At 39.7% G+C, this 10,839-nt stretch overlaps 1 protein-coding gene across 2 annotated transcripts in view; it reads right to left on the bottom strand.

Moving 5' to 3' along the window:
- Positions 1-10,839, bottom strand: part of LOC102584238 (xaa-Pro dipeptidase) — a 38,805-nt gene that overhangs the window by 22,710 nt on the left and 5,256 nt on the right. For both annotated transcript variants that reach the window (XM_006362705.2, XM_006362706.2), the window contains exons 4-5: positions 3,489-3,584; positions 3,237-3,386 (exon numbers count right to left, since the gene is read on the bottom strand). In XM_006362705.2, the coding sequence (XP_006362767.1) occupies positions 3,237-3,386; positions 3,489-3,584 (246 nt within the window). The remainder of the gene's footprint in view (positions 1-3,236; positions 3,387-3,488; positions 3,585-10,839) is intronic.

Raw genomic sequence — 10,839 nt, 5'->3', positions numbered from 1 at the left:
GCGTCTTTTTTTTCTATTTTTGGTTGCTGCCAGGCTGTCACTGCTGTTAGTTCTCTTCTTCTTCTTCTTCTTCTTCTTCTTCTTCTCTTCTTCTCTGCGACTGATCTGCTACTGTTTTTTTGTTTTTGGTTGCTGCTGGGTGTTTTCTATATTTTTATTGCTGCATTTTTTTTTCCAATTTCTGTTTGCTGATCTGTTTTTCAATCTCTATTACTGACCTGTTTTTTTTTTCAATTAATATTACTGCTCTGTTTTTCCAATTCTTTTGCTGCTCTGTTTTCTTTTTTATTTCTATACAGTGATTGTGATCAGTGATGTGTGTATGCTTGCTACTCTGGTTTTTGTTAATTTCAATACAGTGTGATCAGTGATCAGTTTGAGGATCCTGTTGAAGAATAGGAGTTTGATCCTTTTGTGATTTAATTATGTTTTTGATTTTTTGCTTTATATGTTATGACTTATGAGTATTATTGACTATCAATTTACTTTTAATCTAAGAATATATTACCTCTATTCAGTTATTTAATATTTATTTATTTTTATACTAAATATCGCTTTACTTAAAAAAAAGCGTGCGCTTCGCTTCTCGCTTCTCGCTTTTGTGAAGCGAGCCCTCGACGCTTTTTTCCGCTTCTCGCTTCCCAAAACACTGGAAAATCTGTTGTGCGAAAACTTTGTTTCTCATCAGACCTAAGTCTATTGTAGTATACACATAAGTTAGTTTTACCTATGAGGCGGAACTTCAGGACATTTCAGTAAGTTACAGAGATTGAAGATAGTACAATGTGTTGCCTATTGGACAAGATTTTTCAGTTGCATTGACTGACTTACTTTTCAAAAAGTAATCATTTTCAACAGTAATTTAACAACATACAAAGGCGTAGAATATTATTTTGTGTATTATAAGAATGGCTCCTTAATAAAGTGGTGGAACAAGTTGTAAGCAATTGAATAATACAGGTAATTTTTGTCAATATCTCACGACTGTGACTAATTTAACACGATAGGTAGAATGAATAGTACCAAGTGTTGCTCGTCATAAATTGTGAACAATTGAGCAACACATGCAACTTTTTCTTTTAAGGCTAAATGTGTGGTCAGTTGAGTAGGTTCACGGTCTCTGACTTACTGGAAAGTCTCAACTCCTGCTTTATAGGCAAAACTAATCTATGCCAACAACTTAGGCCTTATGGGCAACAAAAGTTTTTTCCAACAGATTTTCTTAAGCGGGGTTTGTTTTTAAAGAAGTTTTGTTAGTGGAGCCAAAAGTTCCAGACCACCCCTTATGGAAGTCATACTTGCAAATCACCCTATGGAACAGCATACCCACACATATTTGGTGGACAATTTAGAAGGAATATAACCGCGGGATCTTCGCGGGGAAAATAAGAAGTTCCTAGTCTCAAGTATGTATTTTTTTTACTTGCCATTTGGTGTGACATGTCTGTTGTAAATTACGATGTTAATGCCATGATATTTACATAGCTCGTTACACTGCCTGTAATTTGGAACTTTTTTGGCTACAATATGTCCCCAGAACCTGGGTTCTATCAACAAAACTACCTTTTGTAGAAGTTTCGCACAAGTAACGGAATTCTCAATAAGGATGACAAAAAAATGACAGCTAGATGTATTTATCCCAATGGTCCCGTATCTTCCTTCTGAGTTTCAGACCTTTACCGTCTATTAATTTCAATCATTCATGGGAGAAATAATGGGAAGCCTGCCCTCATCAGTTCACTAGTTATGTCTCCGTCACTAATTGTCGCACAATTGCTTCTTCAGCAAATGCTTAATCGTTTTCTTTCTTTTTGCCCTTATTTAATTCGTTTTCCAGCAAGCCAATTTGTCCTTTTTAGTAACATAACAGTGTTTAATTTATCCTGTGAAACAGAATGACAAGATCATAACTACAATAATTCTAAATTAAATAAGCAGACTGCAGCGAAGAGAAAATTACTCCCTCAGTCCCACTTTCTGTGAGGCGATTTGACCAGGCATGATCAGCACAGAGATAAGTAGTGTCTTAAGTCTATTGCTAGAACTAGCGGAGTTACATCCAAGTAGTTGTCAGAAACTTAATTTAACCATGAAAACATCATAGCATAGTTTAACCCCCAGGGCCTAGCTCAAGTGGCAAAAGGTGGAGGATTTGTGGCTTAGGTCGCAGGTTCATGCCCCACACCATGCAAAGCGAAGCCCGGTATTTAAGTGGAGAAGGGGAGAGGGGCGGGCCCATTATCCACCGAGTTTAGAAGGCTGTGATTGGTCCAAAGGGCAGGTCACAGACGGATTTCTCGGTTATCAAAAAAAAAAAAAACATCATAGCATAGTTTAAATTTAAATTCTAAAAACTTTTAAAAGTTGCATGAAACATGACCAACAAATGAATTGTGTCACACACCTAGGGATGCCCTAAAATAGGAAAATTGTCATCATTGGGATGGAAGTAGTGACTGTTAAGAATTCCCACATCGTAAAAGGGATGGGAATTTGGTCTATTTATATGGACTTGGACAATCCTCCCTTCATAAGCTAGCTTTTGAGGTTGAGTTAGGCCCAAGATCCATCTTTACATGGTATCAGAGCTAGGCCCATCCCATTCTTTACTGATGTTGGGCCCCCAATATTATAGTGTCCATGCTCCAGTTAACGAAGTCTGGGCGTGCGGGGGAGGTGTTCAGACTCCAATTACGTAAAAGGGATGGGAATTTGGTCTCTTTATATGGACTTGGACAATCTTCCCTTCATAAGCTAGCTTTTAAGGTTGAGTTAGGCCCAAGATTCCTCTTTACAGTGACCACAAGCAAATTTTTGACAAGCTACAATTTTTTAGATCTCACATTTTACAGAATTCTTGGTATGTTAGTGTGGCCTTCAGCCGTTCCTAAAAGGTGTAGTAATTACTCTAGCACTACCATATCTGGCTTAACTATGTGAACCAACTGGACAACAACAGCAACAACATACCAAGTGAAATCCCATTAAGTTGGGTCTGGGGAGGGTAGAGTGTACACAGACCTTACCACTACCTCGTGGAGGTAGAAAGGCTGTTTCTGAAAGACCCTCGGCTCAACTGGACAAAAACATGGTAAATTTTGTATAATTCTTTGCAATGACTTGGCAAACAATACTATGAGACATAAACCTGAAATTCTGCCGGTTTAGAGAACTTGTGCTATCAGTATTAAGCCCATGCAAGAGGTATATTGGTGTTCATGGGACAAAACATAAACCTGAAATTCTGCTGGTTTAGAATACTTGTTGCTATCAGTATTAAGCCCATGCAAGAGAAATAGTAACGGTGCTCCTGTCACTTGGTACTGATCAAGCAAAACTTCCTTAATCTCATCAGTATAGAAGACCTGGGTAACCTTGTACTTTTCCTGAAAAAGACCAATAAAGGGTAAATCAAATCCTTGCATTGCCTTAAACACTTGACGAACAGGATCAGCAATGAAATACAAGTTCGAAAAATGAAAAGTTACCTGGAAGTGAGAAGGTGGTTGTATTTCTCCCATCCAAACAGCATAGTCAGCCAGTAACCTAGGAATAAAGAGCATAGATTTCCCACTTGCTATATCCTTCATTAAGAAAGCAATATTCAAGGATGCTTCAAATTTGTAAGCATTAGAAAGTTAGACAATAAGGTTCATCAGCTACTATCTATTAAATTTCCTTACATCAAACATTAATAGACTTGAAGAAAAAGGAAGAATCGCATACTCCCTAGAAGCCTCAACTTGTAAACACATCTTTCACATGGTTTAGAATATTATGCAAAGCTCCTTACACTCATCTTTAGTGTAACAAAACTATATTCTAATCTACCTGGCAAATTTAATATGTATTGATTGTATCCCTTTAATTCTATGTTTTTTTTTAAAATTACCTTGTATTATTTGGACAATTTCCTTAAATGATGAATTCAACTAAGAGCACTTACTCTCACAAGAGTAATGATGATCAAATCTTTGAGATTCGATATAAAATTCATGCCACACAGGTTAAAAGAAAAAACAACAAACAACCCAGTGTAATCCCACAAAGTAGGGTCTATGGAGGGTAGAATGTACGCAGACCTTACCATTACCTTAGAGGTAGAGAGGTTGTTTCCGATAGACTCTTAGCTCAAGAAAAAAAATAGTCCAAAGTAAAATAGGAAGAAATAACGTAAATGAAGACAATAATGGCAAACTGACAAATCAACCTAAACCATAGTCATAACAAGTTAGAATGATAATTAAAATATAAAAATAATAACCACTCAAAGGACAAAGTAACTACAAAAGTAATACTACTAATAGTACGACAAATAGTAAAGAAGAATAAGTGACACAACGCTCAACTAACTAACTAACCTCCTATCCTAATATGTGTCCTCCATAACATTCTATCTAAAGGTCATGTCCTCGGTAAGCTGAAGTTGCTTTATCCTGAATATTCTGGGAACTTTCTTCTATTAATTGTTTTCGAAATGCCGATTTTCCTGTCTGCGCTAAGGCGATAAGGAAAAAGAGAGGGGCCTTTAGTATGTGGAAAAAAAGGCAAAGATCACATTCCAACTAACTTGACCGGATGGGCCTATGTCACTAGAACAGGTGAGGACAATCAATTCCAACTCATCAACAAAGTGGTTATTATAGCGGTTCCTTCTTTTCCTAGAAAACGTCCGAAACAACCTGCTACAAAACTACCGAGCAGGGGTAAAAATACGATAAGTAGATACATAATTTCGAGTGTGATCAGACAACCAAAAATCAGACAATGACAGAGCGGCATACCGGAAAAAAAGGCAAGAAATAGGAACGAAGTAACTCGACCAAGAGGAGAGGAACGAAGAACGAAACTTTACGACAGCTTTTTCATAGACGTTCGACTTGCATGTGTTAAGCATATAGCTAGCGTTCCTTCGTAGATCTCCGGATTTCTCTCAATGATGCCTTCACCCCGACCAGAGTCCCTTAGATATGATGCAAAAGGGCTCTTGGTCTATCCTTGATCAGAGATTTCTCTATGAAAAATATGAATCGAAGTTTGAAGAAGGGGAGGGAGAAGGAGCCCTTGACCCACAGGAGGATTTATTCAATCACATAGTTTGGGCTCCTAGAATATGGCGCCCTTCAGAGAAAGCTCTGTCTTATTGAATTTCTCCCTGAATCACGAGTCTTATATACTGTGTTACGATCACCTCATATTGATAAAAAGTCCAGAGAAACTTTCCCCGACCTTCGATTAACCTTACTCATAAAGGGTCTTACGGTCGGGAGAACTACCTAACTAAAGAAAAATAGTGTTCTTTCTAAGAGTAGGCGTGGAGAGCTTTTTGCGGGGAAACTTGCAAGTACAGTTTGGGGGGAGGCGGGCGTCGACCCTACCTTATGAGTATTCGGACTATAACAATTCCGATGAACAGTCACTCACTTTTGACAGTTATACGATTCCAGAAGATGATCTAGAATTGGGTCAATCACGTTTATTAGAAGTCGACAATAGAGTGGTTCTACCAGCAAAGAGCCATATACGTTTTATAATAACATCTGCTGATGTACCTCATAGTTGGGCTGTGCCAAAGGAGAAACCCAGTCCGTATTAAGATAAAGACCAAGTCCTTGGGCTGTTGAACAGAATCCAACCACACCGGAATGGATGGTACAAAGTCCTCTAGCTTTTCATACTTTTGGAGAACTTCCTTGCTTAAAGAGTTTCATTGTCGAATTGATCTCGAAATTGGATCCCAATAGTAGATGTTGCCCAAAGGTGCTTTATGAAAGCCGGTCCACAGCAGTGAAAGTACAATTGATTCCGTCGATCGAACGAAAACCGCTTCTTGCTTTTTTTGGCTTGACTACTCTGCTTGCTTAACACAAGTCTATTAATTTTATAACAACTATCTTCAACATGCGTGAACCTGGAATGACTATGCATAGATCACCTCTATTTGTGTGGTCCGTTCTAGTGACAGCATTCCCACTTTTATTATTACTTCCGGTACTGGCAGGGCAATTACCATGTTATTAACCGATCGAAACTTTAATACAACCTTTTCTGATCCCGCTGGAGGGGGAGACCCCATATTATACCAGCATCTCTTTTGGTTCTTCGGTCATCCAGAGGTGTATATTCCCATTCTGCCTGGATCCGGTATCATAAGTCATATCGTTTCTACTTTTTCGGGAAAACCGGTTTTCGGGTATCTAGGCATGGTTTATGCCATGATCAGTATAGGTGTTCTTGGATTTCTTGTTTGGGCTCATCATATGTTTACTGTGGGGGCAGTTACCTTCTTTTTTTTTCATATTCATATTGTCATGTCTAACCACCTCTCCCAATACTTCTTCGACCTACCTCTACCTCTTGAAACCATCCATAGTCAACCTCTCACACCTCCGCACTAGGGCATCTGTGCATCTCCTCCGCACGTGTCTGAACTATCTCAGTCTCGATTATCGCATCTTGTCTTCTATCGAGGCCACTCCTACTTATTGCGAATATCTTCATTCCCAATTTTGTCTCTCCTAGTATGTCACACATCTATTTCAGCATCATCATCTCAACAAATTTCATCTTCTAAACATGAGAGTCCTTGACTAGCTAATACTTCGTTTCGTACAACATTGTCAGTCTAACCACCGCCGCTTTGTAGAACTTGACTTTAAGTCACTAAACTTGCACTCAAGTACTATGTCTTGGTTCTACTCAACTTGAACCCTTTAGACTCCAAGGTTTGCCTCCAAACCTCCAACTTAGCATTAATTTCGCCTTGAGTCTCGTCAATCAGGACTATGTCATCCGCAAATAAGATACACCAAGGCACCTCACCTTGGATATGTCGCGCAATTCGTCTATCACCAAGGCAAACAAAAATGGGCTAAGAGTTGATACATGATGCAACCCCATCACAACTAGGAAGTACTCCAAGTCACATCCCACAATCCTTACCAGAGTCTTGGATCCATCATACATGTCTTGGATCGCGTTAATGTATGCAATAGGTACACCTTTAGCCTCCAAGCATCTCCATAGAACATCCCTAGGGACTTTGTCGTAAGTCTTTTCCAGGTTGTGAACACTATGTGAATGTCCCTTCTCCCCCTTAACAGCTCCACCTATCTCCTTACAAGGTGAATGGCTTTGTCGTCAAGCACCCCCACATGAATCCGAACTGGTTCAGGGAAATAGACACATCCCTCCTCACCCTCATCTCCACCACCCTCCCCCAAACTGTCATAGTGTGGCTTAACAGCTTAATAATCCTATAGTTGTTTCAATTTTGGATGTCACCCTTATTTTTGTACAACAGTATCATCGCACTCCACCCCCATTCTTCAGGCATCTTCGTCGTCTCAAAAACGACATTAAACAACACAGTAAACCACTCCAAATCTACTTTGCCTACACTCTTCCAAAATTCCACTAGGATCCCATCTGGTCCAATTGCTCTTCCCTTACGTATCTTATGGATAACACCCTCAACCTCCTCAACCTTAATATACCTACAACACCTGAAGTTGAGAGACACAACACCTGAAGTTGAGATGTCTCTCTGAGTGCTCCAACTCCCCCAACATAATGTTTTTGTCCCTCTCTTCGTTCATGAGTTAATGAAAGTATGACTGCCACCTCCGCCTAATGAGTGTCTCTTCCACCAAAACCCTGTCGTCCTCGTCCTTGATGCACTTCACTTGATCCAGGTTACGAGCCCACTTTTCTCTCACATTGGCAAGCCTGTACAACTTCTTATCCCCGCCTTTGTCCTCTAATTTCGCATACATGTGTTCAAAAGTTGTTGTCTTAGCAGTCATAATGGCTAACTTCGCCTCGTTCTTCACCACTTTATACCTTACCCCATATGTCCAATTTTCCTCCTCATCCTTACGTTCAACCAACTTCGCAAACGATACCTTCTTAGGCTCCACCTTCCCTCCAAAATAAATAGAGATAATATATATAACCAAAAGTTCAAATTAAAACAATCAGCATTATATTTTCCACATTTCCAAGCTGGGTCAGATATTTTTATTGGTTGTTAAGATTTAAGAGAACTTATCAGCATTATATTTTAATCACTATTAAAAGAAAAAAAGCAGCAACGTATTTAATCACTGTGAAAAAAAAATCAGCAAGGCAACAACATTTAAGAAGAAAGGAGAGAAGAAATGGAACAAAAAAATAGAGTTGAATTCGAAGAAGATATGAATTCAAAAAAAAAAAAAACAGAGTTTTAGTTGAAAAAAAAATAGGGGAAAGAAGAGAAAAAACCGTAGCGCTAGCAACACCAGAAAGAAGAAGAGAAATCACCTGAAGGAAAAGAAGAAGACCCGAAAATGTTTTCCAAAAAGTAAAAAAATTCTCTCAGGCACTTTTCCCAATGACATTTGAATTTCCCTCTGCCAACCTCTCTCCTCACCTCCGGTGGGCCTTCTGACCACCGGAAACCCAGTCCTTTCTTTCTTTCTTCCTTTCTTTTTCCTTTCTTTCTTTCTTTCTTTTTCCCAACCTATGGAGAACACCATTTATTTTTCAGTAGGATTTAAATCATACGATCTGGAAAAAATCTCAGGGACAGCAAGAGTGTGGTATGAATGGACCGAAAGGAGCAGGAATGTGGTTACTAGGACTTCCTTCAACAGAAAATCGATGGAATGGATAGTGCAGGTCTTGATAGAGGCATCTAAGACAAAAGGGAATGTTGTTCGTCGATGGAGGAAAACAGAGACTCTGTCTGAAATTTTCATAGCCCGTAACTTTAACAAGTTTGGACGCTACATCAGTTTGATAAATGTAAGGGGAAGGAGGAGGGCAGTCCTCATCATACCAGAGTTGACGACTAATTCTGGATGGATGGATATTGCAGAAAAGGTGACTAGGTTCATCAGCATCCACAAGAGGGAGAATAACCTAGAGGAATATGATAGCAATATTCCATATGCAGAGGTGGTCAGGAATTTTAAATGGGAAGACAGGAACGGGAAATAAATAGAGACAAATTCAACGATCAAAAGTGGAGAAATCATTAGCATTAATGACTCCTTAATAAACCAAAATGGGGTCTTAAAGAGGAGCTTGGTGGGAGCTTTTAATGCTGATGCAAATCTCTCTGAGGTCAGAAGGTGGTCCAACACTAATTGGAGACAAGCCCATGGCTTGAACATCTACGAGATGGGGAATGGTCTCTTTTTATTTGAGTTTACTTCCAAACTCATAGCAGAACAAGTCATGGAAGGAGACTGGATCTGGATGAAAACCCCAATAAAGCTACGATGGTGGAATCCCTCAATCGGAACATATGAACTGATGAACAGACCCAAAACGACATGGGTGAGGATTGTAGGCCTCCCTCTTCACCTTTGGTCCCAAAAAATATTTAGACTCATCGGAGAATATTGTGGGGGCTGGGCTGAAACAGAAGAAGAAACTGCACTGCGGAACCATATTAAATGGGCTAGGATAAAGGTTCACGATGATGGTAGTAATATTCCGAAAGAGGTGACGATTGAAAACAGAGGGGTTTTGTTCACGATGCAACTCTGGGCAGAAGCTCCGGCGAAGATATCCTATGGAAAAGAAGGCTCGAACACATGTATTACCCAACGGGTTTTGGATGGAAAACCTTTGGGTAAAAGGAGATATGACAATGATAAAGTACAGATGGGGGAAAGCGTGCCAAAGACATGTGAAGAACCATGTGGGTCAACTAGGGTTACTGGGGACCACCCAGCAGATCTAATGAAAAGATCTGCTTTGGCCTAGATCTCAGGGGAAATAAATTTGGGCCCAATAGCTCAGTTGGGCCAAAAACACAAAGGGAATTCTGAAACCCATTTGGGTTTAAATGAGACATCACGGGAGGAACAAGTGAGAGATATTAATGGGCTTTCAACCATTAAGACTCTAGCTTCTCAATTTCTGGAAGCAATCAAACTATGGGAGAAGTCCTCTGAGGAAATAACGAAGGAGAAGATGGTGGGAGAAAAAGTAGCAGATGAAAATGCACACATGCAAACCCATAACTCAAAACTGACCAATGAGGACAGACATTCAGAAGAAAGGTATACGTCCAAAGATTTAAATCAAAGAGAACTACAATTGCAACAAGTTCTTGATGCTGAACCAGTGGTTATGCAAAACCTGTCAGAAGAAGATTTGGCTGAAATTGAGGCACCAAACTGGGTTAACTCACACATATTGGAGTTGAGCAACACGTATGGGGTAGCTTTCGAAGGATTTGAGAAAGAGACTCTTGCACTACTCATGAGAATTGATGAAAGGAAAACAGAGATAGATAACAAGAAGCAGGGGAAAGCTAGTAGCACCCCTAAGAGCAGGGGAATAGGCAAGAATGAATTGAAAAAGCTTCAATCTAGTCTCAATAAAGAGGTTGAAGGTGCTAGAAGCAGGGGGAGGGTTCTAAGCCTGACTTTTAAATGAATATTAAGTTGATCACATGGAATGTGAGGGGTCTTAACAACACCACCAATAAGAAGTTGGTTAAGACTTGTTTGCAGAAATGGAAAGCGGATGTAGTTTGTTTACAGGAAACCAAGGTGAACAAAGGGATTGAGGGGATTGCCTATCAGCTCTGGTCTAGTAGATGGATGAGGCTTGGATATATTGAGGCAGATGGGAGTAAGGGGGGAATACTTATTATGTGGGATAGTAGAGTATGGACTGGCACTAGGGTGGAGGAAGGCACCTACTCAATCACTTACTCAACTCAAAAAAAAAAAAATTCTTTTTCCTGGTACTTCACTGGAGTGTATGCTCCACACACCAGGAAAGAGAAGTTAGAGTGTTGGGAAGAAATGGCTGCAATGAAGGAACTATGCGGAGGACCTT

This window comes from Solanum tuberosum, unplaced genomic scaffold (genome assembly GCF_000226075.1).
Source record: "Solanum tuberosum cultivar DM 1-3 516 R44 unplaced genomic scaffold, SolTub_3.0 scf00418, whole genome shotgun sequence".
NCBI classification, from domain to species: domain Eukaryota; kingdom Viridiplantae; phylum Streptophyta; class Magnoliopsida; order Solanales; family Solanaceae; genus Solanum; species Solanum tuberosum.
This window is presented reverse-complemented; position numbering and strand designations above follow the sequence as displayed.